Genomic DNA, 22808 nt, shown 5'->3' with positions numbered 1-22808 from the left:
CTACTAGTGTTTTCAGTGCTATTGTACAACGGGTTTCCTTTTATCGTATAGAGAGTGGTTTGGGTGATGTGTTTAGTTCAGCATCCGTGCCAATTAATTTCTCATCATTTACAAACCCTCCCAAAAACCTACCAGGCAAAAAACACCACTGAAGACTTACCTTCCTGATTCAGATCCTTCAGATGCAAATATATCAGGGCGTCTGTTGTGGATTTTGTGAATGGCTGAGAGTTCCTGATCAATAACATGCTGTGTATAATCATCTCGCCAGGTAAAACCTGATAAATAATGAAAAAAAAAAAAGAAAAAAAAAGCAAACCCACTATTTAATAACTTGAAAGTTTAGTTTGGCAAAAAGTGTGTCCTATATAAACAATATTTAAAAAAAAAGAAAAAAGATTTGTTCGATTGGAACCAAGAGTGAACTATGGATTCTTCTCTGCTGCATGAAATTTTGTTAATCAAACTTTCCTTACAATGGAAGAAGGAGTAGATGATGTAGAAGACAGTAGACGATGTGAGGAGATTTTGAAAGACTTTACTCTTAGTGGAATTTTAGCTAGTTACAAACTAGCTTTAATAGATTTAAAAAAGGTTACTTTGGACAGCTGTGGAAAAGAGTCATCTCACTAGTGGGTATCTATTGAAGGGTTGCTTTACTTCTTCCCCATTCACAGTACACCATCCCTTCTCTGTTTTCTCCATGGAACTATGCTTTTAGAACATTAGGGAGCAAGTACTGTAGTGGAAATAAGTATTTTGAGTTTTAGTATAACACATGCGGAGGTCAAATTATGTTATCTTTATGCTTAATGTTGTGACAAAGAACTTTACAACAAGGGGGAAGTGCAACTATAAAGGCAAATTCCAGTGATTACTCATTAATTACATGCACTGCCAATCTCATGGTAATTATACTTGAAATAATGATATAACTCCAAACGTAATTGTTACCCAATTTGTAGATTTTAGATGTTACGGTTACACTTTAGTTCATAGAACTTGCCCATGCAATTATCTGTAATTATCTAATAACTAAACATCACACAATTGAAGAGAATTTCTGCTTTTATGCCATGCGCAGTAAAATACCACAAAACTCTTAAAGTAATATTGATAAAAGTTCCAGATATGGTTGTCCTGCTCATATCTTCCTGTAAGAAACCACCTAAAGAAAAATCCTCTCCAGCATGAGAAGGAAGGGGATGCATCTGGTTGTCAGAACAAGCCTGGGAAGGGGGATTTCTGGTTCAGTCCCTATTTCATACACACATTATAAACTTCATCACCATTTGCAGGCAACCTCAGATTTTTTGCTATAGTCTCTTAGGATGCAGCTAAAGCATCATCAGGCTCAGTAGAACCTACAACTTGGCCACCTTACTCCTTTGGTCCAGCAGACTATTAAAAAAAGGGCAGTATTCTTCAAATTTTTCCACTGTATTGAGTTTGTCTGTTTATTTAACCCCAGACTTAAAAAAGAAGTCTAAATAGGACATTTGTCCATTCTGCCAAAGCAGACTTCTCTGAACATGCAGAAGTAAAAATTACTTCAATATTTATAAAATTTTCAGCCTAAGGAGGAGATACTTAAAGAAGTCACACATAAGATTAGGCAGGCCTAGGAAGTACTGAAACTGTGCTATTGTCTGGGATTTAGACAAGTTTTAGGAAATAAAGTCACTGTTTAGGCAAGGTTTAGGTGGACTCATCCCAAACTTCTTTTTTTTTATTTTTTTTCATTAATGAAAATAATAATAGACTATCTAGAACCAATGTAAGTATGCACAAAGCCTTTAAAAAACAAAAAAAGCTCTTTAAAACAGCATGGTTCCACTCTGCTTTTGCTCCCTCTTTCTGCTTTTCTTAAATAAAAAGGTTATTTGAGTTTATTGAGGAAACACTTCACCTGAAATCATGTTAAATGTTAATGGCTACAATAAATTACTCCAGACCCTTAGGAGGGGGAAGATGTTTTTAGTTCTAATTCATCCTTTTCAAATACAAATTTAACATTTTCAAATGTGCTGTGTAAGTAGATGAATTCAAATCATTCCACAAATCTCAATGTAAGGCATCTCAGAACATGTTCTTATGTGAATATACAAAAATGAGTCACCGTGCACCTATGATTGTTTTGGTGTAGTGTTACTAAAATGATTTTTACATGAAAGTTTATATATATATATATATATGTTCAAGTTTATGTCTGTGCTGCCTAGACTACGCATTTGTATTGATTTATAAATTCCTGCAGAAGAAAAAACTAAGATAACATTCCAGTTTAGAAGAATGTGCAACAAAATAGTTCAGCTAAAATACATATATATTAAAATCATTAACATAGATATAAACCTAATTTATGAACTATGTATCCAAAATCACAACAGGTTCACTTTGTAACTCTAAACCAATACTAGCCCTATTAAAGGCTAAAGATTACACAAATAAACAAACTTTGAAGAAAAATACACAGAATTACACTCAAGATTTCTGTTCAAATTAAAGCAAGAAGCATTCATCTGTGGTATCTGTGCACAGACAGGAAATTCATCTCCCTTAATCCTGAGGAATATATATGGCTGCAGACAGGGGGTTAATAGTTGGGTATGTTTTTATGCCTCCACAAAACTACGTTTATGAAAAAAGAGCATAAGAAACCATGACAATTTCAGTCCTCATGGTCATAATAACAGTCTATCCTTTGTTAACTTTTCTTTCTCCTGCAGCACTATTTTAACATTTTCCCATAATGTATTTCAAACCAGTACAAGTATATAATCCTAAATATTGCAAAAGACCACAACTGTGGCATTAAAGGAGAGTAAACAGCTAAAAGGAAACTAGAATACTGTTATAGAGCTTAAGAAACAAGAGTTAAGGGAATATGCCCTCTCCAATTCATCTCCTAGCAATTCTAACTCAGATAAGAGCTAGAAGCTAGAACAAGACATGGATGAGAAATGCAAATTTTAACTAATTCAAAAAGCCCCTTGTCAATAAGTTAATATTGCTGTTTCTCATGCAACTATCTCCAGAATTGCAATGTGTCCAAATCTAACCTCATGCCAATCATTTTCCAGTATTGTTTCAGTTTCAAAAAAATCTCTCCCCCACACTGAGCTCAATAAAACAGCACATTCAAGAACCATAATGCCACGCTGACAGCTGCAATCAAAATTAAAGTTGAGAAGGAGCATATGACACCGTATGGTGATTTCCTGTTCTCTTTGTCTCTGCCGTCACACCTAGCACCAGCTCCTGCCTCACCACCCAATTACTACAATTTATCTCCACTGGCTGAGCAGGATCACAGCCTTGCTCTTGTACACACATTACTTCCATGTCACTAACGGGGAGCGGGACGGGCAGACACCCAACCCCTGATTAACCATCCCCCCTGCTGCAGGTCCGCCCAGGATCTGCGTCTCCCAACCGCGAATTCCCACAGACAGACAATGCCAAGAGAGGAGGCTGGTAGACACTGAAGTGATGCAAATATGATGACAACAACAGCAGCAGCAGATATAAATTTGCTCTCAGCTGAAGAGCACTGATGGTGGCGAGTCCCCATGAAAAAAGTCATTCGTATAAACTTTACCCACAAAAAGTATCACTTTTCATTCACCAAAGACTTCATTCTTATTTTTTTATAATTGAAACTTCATAATCTATATGTCTGTGAAAAGGGAATGCTAGTGTAGAGACAGTCAAGACAAGACATCAATACCTTTAGTAAACCAAATCTCCACATCAAAACCAACAGAGGTGTTCCAGATACGACTTGGTCTTTCCTTATTATCATCAGGTATATCTCCCTGGATCTTTTCTTCCCACAGCACAATTAATTCTTATTACTATCCACAATTACAAAAATAATAATGAAATTATTCTTGTCTAGGTCTCCATTATGTTCAACACTTAGCAATAATTCTGTCAACAGAATGTCTCTAAGAATTATTTTATTAATTGAAATAAAATCAAAAGCAAGCAGTGTAAATAGTGAAAACAGTTTTCAAAGATTCACACTGGTGAAGAAAATATTAACTTCTGTCTCCAAAAGTAAAGTCAAAGTTTTTTTCAAATTTATCATATAATTTTACTTTACACCTGCTTAATTGGCTTTGCTTCTATACCAATTACACAGAATTATTGAAAAATAATAAAAATTCAAATATGTCTTTTCTTCTCTCAGCTCTTCAATTTTTCTAAATAATGGCATTTTTTCCTGTGGTTTTGACTCTGTTTTTCATCTTAGAGAAACTTGATGCCTCTCAAATATGCCTGACCACATCTTTAATACATGTAATTATATTAGCAACTCCTGAGAACATTCATCTGCTACTTCTCTGTCTCAACTTATTCTAGTTCAGAATTGTTCACATATAATCGTCACCCCCTCTGAAGGCCCAGGCAAGAAAAACAACATCTTTTTAACTTTGCAAAAGCGTTCTGGTGTAAAACAGCTAAGTCCAATGTAAGTCCTTCAGAGCAACCACACTTCTTCCCCCCTGAAGGTTTGGCTGTGCAAATCTTCCTGCTCCTATCCCTGACCCTTTTCCCCGACCAGCCCGGTTGAGGCAGCGTGGGGCTCTGCAGGCAAGTCCAACAGAACCTGTGTCTGGCAGGATAACACCACGAGACTCTTCCAGCTCTTGTGACAATTAAAATCCAAAATGATTAGTTTTGCATCAATATATTGGCAACAAAGTTTGAATGGACATACCAAGTCCATTCAAAATGACATTATTATATATTGGCAGAAACCTATATACTAAAACCTGATCTTTCTTTGTCAGAAAAATCCCTTATAAAGGCCAAAAACCCTCAGAAGTATTCAGACTCGAAGCCAGAACATGTTACTAGTTTTGAGTTGTGACATTATTTTTTCCCCAGTTTTCGGTAATGTTATCCATTTTGTCCCTACACGGTGTATGATAAAATAGGTTTTTCTCTGAGCTACCTTCAAATGCTACTTCATTTCAGCCAGGAAACTCTCAGTGTAGAGCTCAGAGACTTTTATCCCCCATGCCATGTGTTGCAAATTGTTAATGCCTACTTTAGCTGTCAGAACGTCTGCAGAATTGGGAATGATTGGCTTTCTTCCCTATTTTCACAACAGACAGGTCAACATATAGACGTGTCTTTCTGCAGGCTGCCTTTCCACATTCTCTAGAGGAGCTACACTTGTTCTCATCCCAGACCTCCATTTTCCAAGCTCAAGGACATACCCAATAATGTTCACATATTTCAGTACTGGCTAAGTCAAAATTGCAGCTTTAATGCTGAGGTTGCTGTGTGTATAAAAAAATTCATTCTTCCAATTGCTATATATTCTTCCAAAGAATGCAGCCAAAAGAAAAAATCATGATGTCTACTGTTACAATAAAAGAAAAACAGAACTTCTTCCAAAAGCAATTTTGCAATAGCATTTGGAATGGCAGGTTAATGGCAAAAATAGTAATAGAGAAGTTAAACCCACCTCTGCACAGTTAAGCTCACTACCAACTTTTCCTGTAAATTAGTGCACCACAACATTTTAATTCCTATATATCTTTGGCTTGGAATATTCATTTGCTCTGAAAACTGGGGCTAAAGATGGTTTCCACAAAATCGGAACAAAATTTGACAAGACAGTTGTGAGCTACATTTCAATGAAAACGTACTCTAATTATTTTTTTTTTTTCCTCTGGTCAAACATTGGATTGTCTTCTAGAGGAAAAGAAAGTCTGGTACAGACTGTATGTGAAGAAATGACTGGGAGTTATAAGCGGTCGTCACCCCTTTCGTTCAATCCATTTTCCAGTGGTCATCCTCTCCTGGAAGGCCTCGACCTTTTGCTGTTTCCTTCCCTTTTCCACTGCATTCCCTGGCAGCAGTGCTGAGTACCGGATTTCCATTGGTGAGTTTGTCACCCCCTTTTGGAGATTCTAGTAGGATCTTCTCTATAATATGCAAGCGTTTCAGTCACTGCATTCAGCAGCAATTCACTCACTCTCGCAGGCAAAGAACTTCCATTCAAATGAGCAGATGAAAGGGCTGCCTAAGGATTATGGTTTCAAATTTTCATATATTGTTTTATTATACATAAAAGTGATAATCTCCCTAGAATTAAATTACCAGCATGATCTTCTTACAGCCCTGATTTTAATTTACCCTAAGTAACTATCCCAGAAGGTGGAGAAAAGGCTTTTCTCTTCAGTTTTTTGGAATTCCTATTATTTGAAAAAGCCAAATGAGTGCTTCATTTGCCAAGGAGATTATAAAATACTCTCACAGGACTCAGTATGCAATGTTTCCTTACCTTTATTTCAGCTCTTGTAGACAGCTACCAATAATTGGTTTATATAAGAGAAAGTTTCTAAGCGTTACATAAGATTTTTCTGCCAATGGAGCTGATAGTAATAAAAGAATAATATGATAATGCAAGATATATCACCTAACTTCCAATTAGAATAGGCTACTTTCCAAAGGCTAGAACAGAATGGATACATGAAAAAGACTTCCCAAATCCTTGAGATAAATCCTCTGCTATTCACCACGTCATATAATATTTTTCATAAATTGATGACCCTCAACCATGAAAGCAGATGGTTCCACTCACAGAAATGCTTTTTAGGAAGGAAGATATGCAAAAGGGGGCTTCTTGCATGGTTACAACTTTATATTAATGTTCAACTGTAATTTAACTCATGGTCAGTTACATCTTTAACTTGAATGTTCTCTGTGGTGTCTAGGCTGTGACATATTTATAAAAAAACCAAACTAATCTAGTATATGGTGAGTAAATGTGCACCTTCTATTCTTCCATTTCCTTCTGCCCCTGGACTATGCACAGACACGTCCTCAGTGCTCTCAGCCCAAGGAGTTTTCATGAACACAAGGAAATATTCACATGCAGCCAAAATACTGATACTAAAATAAAGATAAGACTGCTTTGCTTGTTTCACCGAGCTTTGAACCCACCTGTGTTAGCTGACAATCACATCAAAGTGCATGGGACTATACCAGATTTAACCCAAAAAGCCTGCCATTAGTTCTACATTTCAAACCGTCTCTCTTTACTACATTAATCCTCTGCAATCTTCTTTTAGAATAAGAAGTGGCGACCTTTGGTTTTCTCTGTCAAGATATCTTTCATTTTTCTATTCCCTTCTCCTTCCCTTTCTACCTTAGTATTCCTTTCTGAGGTGTCTTACACCACTCTAAGCTTTCATTCATTCATCTCATAAAGCAGGATCTCTTTAGTATGCAGAAACTGGTTGTAATGCTAGACTGTACAATGCTAAGAATGGAGATATTGTCCAAACAGTAGTTAACAATGCACATAAAATCAGCAGGTCTTCCTTCTCATTTTATTTTATCCATTTCATTTCATGCTAACAGTAGGATGACAGCCTTATTGTCAAGAAAAATATAGTTCCTGGGAAAGGACTTTTGAAGTGCCTTCAGTCTGGGAATTAAAACATCACCCGTAACAAGGTAGAATTGGTCAGAAATGTCCTGGCACTTAAATAAGTATAGAAAATTAAGTGGATATACAGCTTACACCTATTCTAGCAAATTCATCTCAGATCTACAATTCTTCATGTATTTTTAAATGCTTACGAGCAGAACTGTTCTTTCAGCTCCGCACAGTGGCTCTCACTCCCATTTTATGTAACTGCTGAACTTTCATTGATGTTTGTGAAAAATCAGTTTTTGGCTGTCAGAGGAGTGCTTTCAATTGCACATGCAAAGTCAATATACAGGAATGCCAAACCGGGCAGTACAGCAAAGGCTGCAGATGCAAATGGCTATCCACACTTGGTTCCGAACATGTCTTTAAGACCGATATACAGACCACGGGATAGGCAGCATGGAGAGAAAGTTAGAGTGAGTCAGAGCAAAGGCTTCTGCAGGGTATTCATGGTATATCGCGCAGGGAAATCCTGCATACTTGAAACATTTTCTCTAGCAAAGGCCCTTGTTCTCCTACTCACCATGCTCTGTCCTGCATTAAGACCAATGCTAATTAAAGCAGAAAAAAAGGTATTTTTTTTCTTTTAAATGATAGGCAGAAAGTCCATCTACAGTTTGTGTGCAACCACATCCTCCATTTTCCACTTTTAAGCCACATTTCTTGGAATGTAAATTCCTCCAGGAAGAGGTCATGTAATGCATGCATTTTTACAGTCTCTACAGCAATAACAACAACAATAATTGTTATTGTTGTTATTATTATCAATAACAACACAGCAGTTGCAGAAGTTACCGCTCCCTTAGGAACCTTGTAAAGATCTTGGTGGCTGGAAGCCGGGATTTTTCCAGGGAAGCACATTAGCCAAGCCAGCTTGCCTGGAGCAAAGATGAACAATCTGCAGGTCACACTGCTCCCCCCAAAACCTGATTAGTGCTCCTTGGGTTTCATTTTGAATTCACCTCGTGTGCAGAAAATACACACTGTGAATTTGTGCAACCCTGAAAGGCAACGTAGCATTTTCAGCTGGAGGAGTATTTGAATTATCTTTTTTTTTTTTTCTATTCTCTTGTGTGGCTAAACTTTTTTGGGTTTTGACCTTCCAGCAATTGCAACAGAGGATGCAATGCACTTTACTGTACATTGCATGATAGATATTTTTTTCATTTAAGCATTTTTAATCTTTGCGTCTCAGGGCTCTGATTTACAAGCTGATTACAATTAATAAATTACTGTACCACTTGTCAGCTAAGGTACAGTGTCTGCCTATGTATTTAGCTGGTGTCCATGGGTAAAAATGAGATTATTTCACTTATTTTAGCCAAAAATTAAAAGGATTTAGTGAGAGAAGCTCTGACTGACACCATTTCCTACCTAGTGTCCATTTTCCCTCCCTTGTTTCATGGAATTAATACCTCAGTGAGCTTTAAAAATATTTTTGGACAATTCATGTAATGATGATTCACAGATTCACATGGATGCTTTGTCAGCTTTGTGCACTCTGAGTTCTAGTTCTTTCTAGCTGCTTTACTGCCTTCTGGGGTTGGTCTCTCTGAATACTTAAAATATGCCATGCTATGAGGTGTGATTCAATTTTACCACAATATATTGCAATGTTACTAAAAAGCAGATTTATTTTTTTTTAAAATCTCTGAATTAGTTTTTTGCAAGACTGTCAATGAATTAAAATATTTAAACTGGAAGCAATGGAACAATCAGATACGAACTGCAGGCCCCTAAAATTTGAGTCTTTGTGTGCACAGTTCCAGCTGATGTCCATTCATTACACATCACTTCATAAAAAAGCTCCATTATTTTTTGCTCATAATCACAAATAGATGCTAGGTTTAAATGTCATTTTCTGAAAACTGTGACATTAACAAAAATATCTCAAAACATTCCATGATGACATAACACTGAAATAAAACATTCAGTAGGAATATAAAATTCATATCATTCCTGGGAGTAATTTTTACCTTTGCTCCATCAGGAGCAACTGCAATGTGTCCTTAACTAAGTGGCAGGTAATTGCTTTTTTCTTTTCTTAACTTCAGTGTATATCTACTATTTAAGGGCTAGCAAGTAATATCAAGGAAGTGAATGTATTTTCTAAAATACCATTCATTTCAGAAATGTGTCCATCAGCAGTTTTGAATGGCATACAAAGCAGCAAACCTTTAGAGAGAACACTGAAGCGAACCAGCAGTAATGTTAAAGCATTTCAAGAACATTGGTGGTGTAGGTCATATTTCTTTCTTTCACTTAGTATCGTTACAGAAGATAAGTCTTCTGATCAGTGGCTGCCAGCTTTAAGAAATAGCGATATATTTCTAGATAACTGACTGCTACCTATTACCATACTTTTGATGTGGTGGAACATTCATGTGCCTTATTTTCCACTACCTCAGGGTATCGTGGTTAAATGTCACATGCATTTTTCTCCCATGTTAAGAAAACAAAATCTGCACATTAATTCTTTCTAAGAGAGGTATAAATATAATAAGAAGGGAACATTGATTACTCTATTCATCTATAAACTACTCCAATAGAGATATAAACAATACTGGAAAACGTAATGCAGCCTTAATTATCAGCAGTGTTACCCCTCTGTTTATAACAGTCACAGTTTTATAGATGAAACCTGCAGCAGATTGCTCTGATAGCAGTTTAAACTAATTCACACCAAAAGACATGTTAAAAAGCCAGATTATCACACATATTTTACAAGTATATTGTTATTTAATGTAAGATATCTGTTTCATTGACCAGATTTCTGCTCCTTAGCAATTAAATTATCAGCGATTGTCCTTGTAATTGTATGCGAGAGCTAAGGTGCCCGAGAGCTTCATACACTCCTCCTTCCTAATATATGAACAAAAACACAGAGAATTGCTATTTTCTCACTCCAGAATGCTCCTGGTTCAGTTCTCCAAATCTGTAGCCCAGTAAGGCAATCTACCAAGAAAATGTTTCCTGTCATGGCCTCAAAAGGCACAAATTTTGGAAAGGAAAGTCCAATGAGTGAATAAACTTGAAAATGTTCTGCTTCGCCCATTTACATGCTACAAATCTGGCCTTCATCTGGCAGTCCCTATTCGCAGTACCTCACACAGTGTTAGCACTTTCAAACAGAAAAAAATATTCTTTTTTCTAGACAAACAATCATTTTATTTTACACTTTAGGGTTATTTGTTGCAAGGAGCAAACTAGAGCCTGGGATTAACTTGTTCTATTTACTACAACAAATTAAACAGAAATATGGGACATTGCAAAGTCAACAACGTATTATTAATTTGTTATTGCTACTCATCATTGACTTCTATGTCTATATACAAGGTAAACTCTATTTATAGATATAGATTTCACTTTACGTACGTCATATGACACATGAAAGAAAATATTTCTCTCTATCAATTACTTCTTAACTAAATGCGAAAGGTTCAAATGTAAAAACAGAAGTCTGTCCTGACAGCCACATAAGACTGTAGTTTTGTACATTACATTATATTTAGCAGTTGGTCAGGTTTGATTTGTTTCACTATACACAGTACCAAGGTATGCCCTGGAATGTTTTCTATTTTTAAAAGCTAAATGTAGTCAATGCTTCTCAGAAAGATAAATTTTGATCATCCTATTTGCTTGAAAGTATATTAAAATTGGTCAAGATTTCTGAGGTTACAGCAAAAATACTCCCATGCCACACTGATATCTCATCAATAAAGCTTTCTCTCCATCATTACTGGTGACGTTTAGCCAGCTAGTTGCCCAGCACAGCTTTTGCCCTGATTCTTTGTGTAGCCTTTGGTGGCGTGGGAATTTGCAGGATATGATTGGATGAACGGGTGCAAGAAAACGCTCCTGAATGGGAACTCATGTAACTATTGTACTGACAAAGTCAAAATAGACCTTTTCCCACTCTCCCCATGCTGCCTGGCTTTGCATTGCTAACAGGAATAGGAAGCAGTATGCATTTTTTTTATTACTCCTGCTATCATTCACATTGATGCCATGTTACACAAATCTGGTAGTCCAAATGAGGATCCTAATGGTTGCAAAACCTATTTACTTTTAGCGTAAGTTCTTCAAATGACACATGAGCAAAGAAAAGCACTTTTGCTAAAACAGAAGTAGAGCCCATGAAAGAATAGCTTCTAGTCAGGTATTACGATTCAGTTACACCTAGCTATTATACCAAACACCCTCATGCATACAGCCCAGATATAGCCCTTCGCCTGTTATTCTTTACATTATTTTTGTTAGCCAGGGAAAGTTTCCCTGACATAGTTTTGACAATTCCACAATTAATTTGTCTTCATTTCATTGTGTCCTTCATAACACTATGTAGGCAACAAATGTCAAGTCTTTCCAAGCGGAATGAAGCAGAAGTGAAGTCACATCCCTAATAAATTGTTTATTGAATATTTATTTTTACTTGGATGACAAAGTGCTAGTGAATCCACTGGTGGTAAAACCCATGCTTACATGCTACAGCACAACATTTATTGAAGCGGCTATTCTTGCCAAATCTATATTGCATTTATAAATCTTCAAAACAAGCCCTGGTAAATGTCACTTCTTCTTAAATGCTCAGCAGAATCAATGAAAAGTGATGCTGCCTTTGCCCTTGAAGAATTCACGTGTTTGGATCCAAGTCTAAATTCTAAAAACCTGTTCAGAAACACAAGCAGTGTAAACACACATGCAATGTACCAGAAGCACTGAAGAAAGAAAGGAAAAGTTACTCTAAATGCAAAAGTTAAATTCGAACAGGAAAGCTTGCCTATTGTTTTTCTAGGCTTTCATGGCAGGCTTTGTCAAATACGCTACTACAAAGCCCATTAGCTTACTGCCACTCTGCACTGAAATGTTTTGCAGTGATCTTCCATATGCTACCCAAAAGCAATCAGTTGCTTTTGACATGTTTTTAGTATTACATTAAGCACCTTTTGAAATAAACATTAATATAAAATAAAGTTAAAATATAGAGTTATGATACCTAATTCTACCTAAAAAAATATTGAAACTACTCTGGCATAACATCAGTCAGCATCATGGGCTATGTATTTATTCGTGTTTCCTACATATGTATCCTTCATTTACTGAACAATAATTCTGATTTTTTATTATATCTTCAAGTTCAAAAAGAAATTAAATACAAAAACTGAGCAGCACGGTAAACAATTTCATATCTCCTCTAATGTCTTGGATGCCGCCAGTGGATTCTACACTGGAACAGTCTGCTTGGTGTCAGTGGGATGCCCATCTCCAAAGAGCAGAGCTGCTCTGCTAAGAAGCACAGTCCAGATTCACTGCCATGCCTGACATGACACAACCCAAATGCTTTTCCAAGGAAAGCATTGCAACACCCTCATTTTCTAGCTGGTTTTGTAACAGCCATGGTTTAAAGGAGTGTGGGGTAGTCTATTCAAGGCTCTGAATTACACAGCAAATAGTATTTTTCAAGAGCATGTCAACTGGCTTAGTACAATGACACGTTTCTATGGCAGAGCTGCAGCTATATCATCTTTTTGCCCATGGTGGATTTCTCAGAGTTAGGGGAATTTCCTCAAAGGGAAATGCTGTCAGCACAGTGCAAGGAAAGAGAGCAGATAAAGAGAATTCAGGAAGGTCCACCAACAGAGAGCCCCTCTTCTTCAGAGTTACAATCCCCACAGCACCTTGTGCCCTCCCAGTCACAGTCAGAAACGCTGCAGCCCTCGCTCACTCCTTCTATAAGGATCTTTTCTTCAGGGGAGAAACTGGAAGTGTGCTTCTCCTGACTTGACCCACACCTATCTTCAGTGCACCTCCCTCACTAACCAGAACCAGCATTTCTTTTCTTTTTAGCAAAACCTACACTTGTTTCACTCCCAAATGGTGCTGAACGTGTTAATTAAACAGAAAATAGTTGGCAGAGCTTGTCATAGAGATGACATTTTAATGGTAGATGAAATCTTGGGGAGATATTCATTGATAAAATATAAAGTGAAATGGAAAAAAACATTGATTCAAATCAAGACCTCCTGTTTATTGCTTGAAGAACTCATCACAGTGAAAAAAACCAACAAACCAGTCTCCATCTATTGACGGCTGCCAGGATGCTAATTACCCCAGAATAGAAAACTGGCTTTGAAATGGGAATAGTTCAAAAGCAAACAAAAAACCACAGCCTAGATGGTGATGAAGAGCAAAAAATGACTTCTCAAGAACACATCCAGGAAAACAGAGAACAAAAAGATTATGAGATACTTTGTTACTTTTTATTTCTGAGTTATCCAAAAGATACGCACCAAAAAATAATAAAAAAAATGTAGTTCTAACCCTTTCCCACTCTTTATAGTACTATTTAATAGACACACAGGTGGGATGAATAACCTATGTCAGCAATTTTACTCTATTTAGTAAAATCCCTTGGAATAGTATGTTGTAGTTGGGATGAAGAGGTTTATTGTACTCTATGAGACTTTAGAAAATGTGATTATTACATTACTGCATTGTTTTAGTCTAAATAAAAGATAAACCCATTTCTCTAATAATTTAGATTTGGGGTCGATGCCTACATGCAGTGATTTGTAAAGCTTATAAAAAATGCTTAATTAAGCACATACTACTTCTTTTTCTGTAATTCCTGTATTCTTTGCTAAATAGTTATTTTAATGCAACAACAGCTGGATAATTTGGATCTTTGCAGAAGAGGTGGATTACATGGCAGCCACTAAATATTGGTAAAAGCATCACAGATTGTATGAAGTTTCCAAACATGTAATGCAAAGAGTCTTTCATTTCATCTGCCAACCCTGAAGATATCTCAATTGATAAAAAGAGAGATTTCAGTCCCCCTGTTCGAAAACCCACAGAAGCCAGGTGTCAAGAGGCTGAAAAGATGTCTTTTCACTAACTCTCTTTGGCTACATGATGATGAAATGAAAACCTGTTGAAGGTTTTCAGATTACCAGATTCTCTGTAAGTATCTTCTCAGTCTTTGTGGCTCTAATCCCATACAACTATAACTGATAGCCTTGATTTGGAATAATTTGGGGGAATTTTTAATGTTGCCTAAGTGCAATTAAATAAGGGGTTAGAATAAGGCTTGAGGGAAGAAATGCAACCTGTTTGTGGTATGGGTTGCAATGAAATCTAAGATACAATTTCCTATTACATAAGAATGTGTTCAGTCGTCTCTTATTCTTCACTCTCCTCCTTGTATCTCCCTACAAAATGTTTAGGGTTGTATGACAGAGATGAAGTATGACAGGTTCCTAATCTGCATAAGAATTGAAAAATGTTATTTTTTGCAGGGGCAATCCCACATTCATCTGCTGCCTGACTTAGAGTTTCCATCTGGACAGTTGGCAGTCACTCACTACGGTTCAGACCACCTCAAAATGTAGCACAGAGGCTTTGGCAAACTCTGATTTAGATACTTGGTAAGAGAAGAACAAGTTCTCACTAAAATCACTTCCATTTTCAGATATATCAAGCAAATGAACAGTAGTTTCATTTCTGTTCCTCCAAAACCAGAAAGGTAGAAAACCACTTGAAAGCTGAAATTATCTTCATGAGAAATTTGTTGTGCTCTGAATCTCTAAATATAGCTTGAAATAGACCTGACAGGTTTAGTCCATTCGTTTGTCCTCTATCCCTTCTCGATCTAGAAACAGATATAATTAAAGGAAAAAAAATAAAAATAAAAATCTGTGTAATGAAGAAGAAAAAGCCTCTATTTCCAGAAGCATCATTATTTCATTAGGGACATGCTCTGAACATCACTGTTCTCCGCATTACATCAAAAAATTGAAGTGCAGTCGCCTTCTCCTCTTCCTCTTTCTGTTACCATGTTGTTAATTCCAACTGCGAAGCCACTGACCCTTGAAATTATTTTCACATGCCTGGAAAACACATGTGGCTTTTCCTTACCTTTATCTTTCTAGAAATGTTCTTTCAAAATTCTTTGTGCCCCCTGGAAAATATTAATTCACACAGGATTCTGTTAACAAATATCAAAACTTAGCCTTAGTTTTAGCCTTAGAGACTTAAACCTCTAATGAGGGAATTCAGAGTTCAGCTTGCATTATTCCTCACTAGTAACATAAAAACAGGTTCAGCATGTGTAACACTGCTGCAGCTTAAGCACAGCAAGACATACCCTGAACTTTCAAATCCCTGCTTCTTATTTGTACAAGCCAGGCTATGAAAACAGACACTTCTAATGAATTCACTGAGAAATCCTTACTAGAAGTAAAAACAGCAGACTTAGAGCTATAATATTTAAAGCAACTGCAAAATTGTGCTTCTATCAGGAAAGGAACAAAAGCCGTGTTAGTTTTGAAGCTTACATTTATATTCAGCGTAATAATTCAAAGTATCATTGCCTGCCACTATTAGGAGACAGAGGTCAAATATGGCAAGTAAAAAAAAAAAAAAATTACATTCACAAGCTATACAAAAGAGAAAATAGGCTCAAATTGTATGAAGTGCAGTGACATTATTTAAATGTCTTTGTTAATCAGGGTCCTGACATAAGAGATGGTGCTGAGAAGAATTTGCTCTTCAGACTCTTCTCAGCATGGGTCAAATCTGCTTAATATTCCAAACGCTGTGTCTAGCTGAACCGCGTTACCCCTTTATGATCTCTCATCTATTTTTTTTCTCCTTTGAATTCAAGATGCACTGGTATTTTCAGTTTTCATCACTGCTAAAGGGCAGGGAAGCTATAGTATAAACAGTGAAGTTCCTTTCAAGCCTTGTTTATAATGATTTATACATTATACAGCTGTTAGACCTGCAGAAATTTTTCAGAAAGACAGAGCACCAAAAAAAAGAAGTTTGAGAATGTCTACTTTTGGCCTTATTTATTTTTTTTCCAGTTGCTCAATGAGAGACAAAAAAATAGGACTATCTGCTGATTCACACATGAGAAAATAAGAGCAGCCTAATTTCCACCCCATATAGCCACAATGGTGTGAAGCTCATGCAAAGCAAAGAACAGTAGCATTTAATGTACAGATGCTGCTGCTTACTTATCTGCACCAACATCCCATTCGAAGCATGCCCATGAGAACTACGCAGGATGTTTCAGATGGTCAATTGTCACTCTTTCAAGGAAGAATAAAAGATAAATAAAAAGATCAAAGTTGCATGGGTTGTAAATCTTAGCCTGTACATTGGTCTCCCCATTCTCCAGTGCTGTTTGTGGGGAACAGAAAGGGTTCCTTAAAACAAAAGGTAGCTCTGGCCTCCTGTTGGCACCATGCTATAGAGGATGCACTGTGCAATCACAAGATCAAGAACTTGTGTTCCTCTATGCCTCCTTCTTCCCCCAGCACTTGTGTAGTTGCCCCAGCCCTCCACAAGCTTAATTAATCCCTGCCAACTGCTTTCCCATCACCCAGACTTGCTACCTGAGGGGTCTGGAGGCTATTTTTGTTTCCTTGCCAAAATACTCAATCCATAAAAGATCTTCTCCCATTTCAACAAAGATATACAGCACAATGAGAGGACATGAAAAAGCAGCTGGCCAGTTTATTTTGATTTATTGGAAACATTATGGGATTGCCCAAAGGCCTTGATCAGAGTCCAGTTGTGCTCAGAGCTGTTCCACTGTGTCTGCAGCAGTGCAAAGCAGTAAGATAGATGAGGTTGCTCCAGACAAGATGAGATCTAGCCCACTCGAGGACAACTGTTTTTGCAGTGGGGATTTAGGAATGGCATACTACTGTAAAGACCAATTGCACAGTTGTGGAAGATTTTGATAGCCTGATGTAGCTGAAAGATTTGAGAAACTGCAATGACACAAATCAGACTGTCTGATATGACTCCCTTTCTGGCAGTCAGATAAATGCAATACATTTTCACGCTACTGACCAGCATTGGTCAAAAGAGCGTTTTCAAAATGTTCCCATTCAGAATGAAAACCAATCCAGTCCTAACTACTCATTTCACAGAATGTCATATCCTGTATTTACACTTAATGGTTATTTTATTTTTTTAAACTGCAGATCACAGGCTCACAGAATCTTCCTGGTTGGAAGGGACCTTTGAGATCATCGAGTACAACCAACAAAAAAAACCCCCCAAAACACACACACAAACGAACACCAAAACCAAAACAAAACAAACACCCACAGCCACACACCACACCCAGCCACAAACAGACACAAACCAACAATCTCGGCCACTAGAGCATGCCCTGAAGTGCCATGTCTACACGTTTCTTAAATACCTCCAGGGATGGCGACTCCACCACCTCCCTGGGCAGGCTGTTCCAGTGCCTGACCACTCTCTCAGTAAAGTAATTCTTCCTAGTATCTAATCTAAACCTCCCCTGCCACAACTTCAGACCATTTCCTCTGGTCCTGCCATTATTCCCTTGGGAGAAGAGGCCAACACCCACCCCTCTACAACCTCCTTTCAGGTAGTTGTAGAGGGCAATGAGGTCCCCCCTCAGCCTCCTCTTCTCCAAACTAAACATGCCCAGTTCCCTCAGCCTCTCCTCATATGACTTGTTCTCTAGACAAGAGAACAGCTAGACAAGAGAACATCTCTCATCAGCTTGGTGGCTCTCCTCTGGACACGCTCCAGCACCTCAATGTCCTTCCTGTAGTGAGGGCCCCAGAACTGAACACAGTACTCGAGGTGAGGCCTCACCAGCGCCGAGTACAGAGGCACCATCACTTCCCTGCTCCTGCTGGCCACACTATTCCTCATACAGGCCAGGATGCTGTTGGCCTTCTTGGCCACCTGGGCACACTGCTGGCTCATGTTAAGCCAGCTGTCCACCAATACCCCCAGGTCCTTTTCTGCTGGGCAGCTTTCCAGCCACTCTTCCCCAAGCCTGTAGCGTTGCCTGGGGTTGTTGTGACCGAAATGCAGGACCCGGCACTTGGCCTTATTAAACCTCATCCCATTAACCTTGGCCCATTGATCCAACCTGTCCAGGTCCCTCTGTAGAGCCTGCCGACCCTCAAGCAGATCAACACTCCCACCTAGCTTGGTGTCATCTGCAAACTTACTGAGGGTGCACTCAATCCCCTTATCCAGATCATCAATAAAGATATTAAACAAGACTGGCCCCAAAACTGAGCCCTGAGGGACACCACTGGTGACCAGCCGCCAACTGGATTTCACCCCATTAATTACAACTCTGATAGAGTGGGGAATGCAGCTTTGAGACAAGCCTACACCAAGCTGGTGAAGGTTTTCATCCGTTATGCTGAAATAGGGTGGCATACTAATCAGGCAGCTATAGTGCAGAATATTTTCTATATTTTCAATGGGTTTAGTATACATTTCATTATTTCTTGTCCATGTCTCTGATCTCTCTATGTTCACCCACCTATAGACACCCAACCCAAGTGGGAACTTAAGGGCTATAATTAGAGCCTTGCAAGTTAGGAGGAGACACCACAAGTGTTGGAAAGGCTGAAAATGTTTTGATGTCTTCTTCGTTGATCAGCGCAGGCAGCAACAACCAGGTGCTATGGCTGAGCCACTTCTGGGAAGGGATGTGCACTTCATACCATGTACACAACGTAGTATAAATGCACTGTGTCTTATTGGATATGAGATACTTACACTTCATTTATTAAAAAAGCCCTCAGAAGAACAAAGTGAAATAAGAAAGAATTGATCACAAGGAGAAATATGAGATAACAGGAGGAACGATTTTGGAAAAGAAAGGGCGGAAAGAAGGTTTAAACATATTGTTCCTCTCCTTCTTACAATTTACAGTGCTTTTCTGTTTGTCAGGACCAGCTTCAGAAGGGGAGTATTTAAGGATTAAAAGAGAACTCTTCCCTTCAGAGAGCCAGTTTCACCAAATGTAATGTTGACAGGCGCTGTACAGCTACGGTGTCTATTCGGGAAGACATAATAAATACGAACTGAAAAGGTCACATCTCACACAGGCACCTTTGACGACTCATGCAGACTCTCTCTCAAAATACACCTCAGAAGTAGATACAGTAACACATTCCTTCCCTCCAGCATTCACAGCAACTAAGGTTTCAAAACCACTTAAATTTCCTATTAGAAATCTCGATTCAGGAATATACCCTGCTTTGATTTAACACGTGCCCAGAAAGGCAGTTGTACTCCTGTATTCCATGCAGCAGTTCAAGTTTGGTGTGGAATTATTTCTTTTTCATAACAATAAATAAAAACTACAATTTGCAAAGGAAACAAAATAAACAGCAATCCATTTATGACGATAGCTCAGTCATTCATGCTCACACCCTACTGCTAATAAATATTTAAGAGAATAATGAGACTTCCAATTGTAGTAAAACAGTAGATAACTGCAATGCTTTTAAAAGTCATGTGTGACTTTATTTCTCTTCTTTTTCATGGTTAGCTTTTGGGATTGAATGGGTTAATTTATTTCTTGAGAAAGAAGACCTTAGATAAGCTTGGTGGTTATGTAGGCATGTCTGGGTTGCTAGGAGTTTTAACTATCAGCTTGCAAATGGAGCTATTTCAGATCCCAGGTAATCCAAAGAACAGGCTCTCCTCGTGCACTAAACGATGCAGGGATTATGTGGCAAAAAAGAGTATACAATCATATAATCAGACACTGCACTGTAACACACGGGCACAAAGATGCTGAATTAAGGCAGCGCAGGAAATGCCAGAATTACATTTGTCTACTTTCTGAATGTTTAGTTTGCAGTCCTCAGAAGGGTTTTCTTTTTAATTTATTATTATTTTTATTAATCATAGATACTGTGTGTAACACACACAGAGAATATGATATAGTACTGGGTAATAATGGCACCTCTTGTGTGCAGCTCCTGCTCATTAATTGTCCTGGTACTTTTCTTACTTGGACATGGACATTCCAGTGGTAAATGATATTATATCTTCTGCGTATCAGCTCGCTCATGCATATGACCACTTGATTGCCTCACATACACCGTTTAACCTAATTAACATAAACACTGATGTCTCAAGAATTTTCTGTGACTCCAAGATCTGCGCTATTGGAAATAGGCATAATTCTCTAAGCAATTTCTGAGCTTGGTCACAATACAGTAAACCTGTGCTGCTTCGCTAAGTCTGATGCATCATTGATAAACACCGCTGAACCAGTTTCAACAATATCCTTTACCTTATGCTATGTTTGTGTTAAAGCAAAAGCTAAAACACCTATAGAATAAGGAGGGCAGGAGCTTCGGGGGAAAGGGAATTGCTTTTGTGGCTTTTTCCTAATAGTTTATATAAGCATAAGAAACACCCCAAAGTACTTAGTAAGGGGAAAAAAAATGCAGGCTTCAGTTTATCCAATGAAAGAAATCAGAACCTGTCACACAGTATATAAAATATGTTCGAACATATACTTGACTTAAATTTATTGGTGCCAAATCTCCCACTGAATTAAACTGCAGTTCAGGGTACTAAGCACCCCTGTAAATCAGAAGCTTCACGCACGTGCGATTGCAGTCCCGGGCTGCCTGTTTAACAGGAAATCACTTTTATCATCGCAATGAGTCGAGGAGAGAGCCCATGACCAGAATGCTATTTTTATCTACTGAATCTCTGACTCTGTGTAAACTATTTCTACAGGAAATAAATATGTAAAAGTGGCATCAATTATTACAGTTTCAATTAAGGTACTGAATGGAGTATGCTATGCCTTGCATAGCAGACATGACTAATTTGAAAAAGGAATAAAGTATATTTTTCAGATAAAGCTGAAGTAATTTTTTTTTTAAAGAATTTAGGCAGGATATTTATTCTCTTTTCAACAAAGGAGATGACAGTATCCATGCATGATAAAAATCTTCTCACTTCCTTTTCTAGACAAAGGTGGAGACAAGGCTAATTTTCATATTCAAGCCCCTCAATTATTAGTTTTGCTACCTTCCCAGCCCTTGCCAAAAGTCTCAGCTTTTCTTTTTTCTTAAAGATCAAAGTAAAAATCCTGAATATGTGATCCTGAACTGAGAAACAACACAGATTAAATACATGTGTGTGTGCGCATGTGTGTTTACATCACCAGAAATTAATAGCTCCCGTATCATCATGCTAAGACATCTTCACGATTGTCCATATGATACAAGATTGTTGATTTTTACATGAACATAATGACAGAGAATCTGATTTGTAATGTTTTGGGTTTGTTCCCCCAAAAAACCAATGACAACAAAATGAATTTGCAGAAATTACACAGGAACTGATCCTGTTCCCATCAAATTTTGTGAAACTGCTCCACGTGCTATATGCGCTCCATTTAACACACCTAAAATTATCAGCAAAGTGGTTGGGAAGAGCAGGGCAGTCCCTGAAAATGAGTAATGAAGTGATACTGCTGCTAATAACACCGTACCATACATTTATATAGTACCTGCCAACCCCGAAGGTAAAAAAATAAAGCATCTAAAATAAAGATAAAGCATCTAAACTTCCTGCATAAGGAGTAAAGTCATACAAACAGGGTGAAGTTCAGCCTTTCAAACAGCGACCCTGGCACTGACTTTGGTCCAGGACAGCAGACCATTTCTCTCCAAAATCCACATGAAATATTCCACCCAGACAAGAAGGGAATCTCTCTGATCTCTCGAGATATGAAAGAGCAGTCCACATTTAACTTCACACAACTCAGTCTCCTCTCATGCCTGAGTCTTTTCCCTGCCCATATTTCTCTGCTTTAACTTTTCTTTCCCTCCAGTCAACTGCAAACATATATATGAAGATTTGATTTTTGGGAAGCACCTTCAACTTGATTCACTTCAGTTGAATCTTCAAACGCTCAGCCTCTCTGACTATCAGGCCATAAATATAAGAGAAGTAAATATCTGTACCCTGCAACCTCTCCCATCCTCTTTGTGACGGTGCTGCTCATGGCTTCCCCAGGGTCTGATTTATCCACAAGACTGGCATCTTAAATTCAACAATGTGCAATTCATTTTTGCAGTCCTCAAAGATAACAAATATTCAGTTTTAAATTATTGAATCATTCATTTCACTTAGGATGCCTGAAGATTATCATTTTTATGGAAAGTCATAAATTGTAATTGCAAGTAATAAAAATATAAGTAAAGAGAACACCCGGACATGGCACAAAGAAAACACCTCATTCTGTAAATGAGTGTGTTTAATTAATGATGATTTCTAATTGTAATGCATTACTTACAGAATTAACACTTTTTATATCTATCTGCTAACCCTAATTTTAAAAGTTATTTCAGCTGCAAATGACTTGTGATTTATTTTTTTTTAAATAATATTTATTCTGAGTTCAGCCTCCCCAGAAGCAGCAGGAAGCAATGACAGGCTTTGGCTGCTCAAGCCCCTGCATGGAGCATTTTCAAGCGGGCACACAACTGCCCGTCTGGACTCGTGCAAAGGTTCA

At 37.8% G+C, this 22808-nt stretch overlaps 1 protein-coding gene across 1 annotated transcript in view; it reads right to left on the bottom strand.

Annotated features, from left to right (window-relative positions):
• PTPRN2 (protein tyrosine phosphatase receptor type N2) overlaps positions 1-22808 on the bottom strand; it is a 654118-nt gene that overhangs the window by 421256 nt on the left and 210054 nt on the right. Inside the window, 1 exon segment of the mRNA XM_074157635.1 lies at positions 161-278. Within this exon segment, the coding sequence (XP_074013736.1) occupies positions 161-278 (118 nt within the window).

This window comes from Numenius arquata, chromosome 12, assembly GCF_964106895.1.
Source record: "Numenius arquata chromosome 12, bNumArq3.hap1.1, whole genome shotgun sequence".
NCBI classification, from domain to species: Eukaryota; Metazoa; Chordata; class Aves; order Charadriiformes; family Scolopacidae; genus Numenius; species Numenius arquata.
This window is presented reverse-complemented; position numbering and strand designations above follow the sequence as displayed.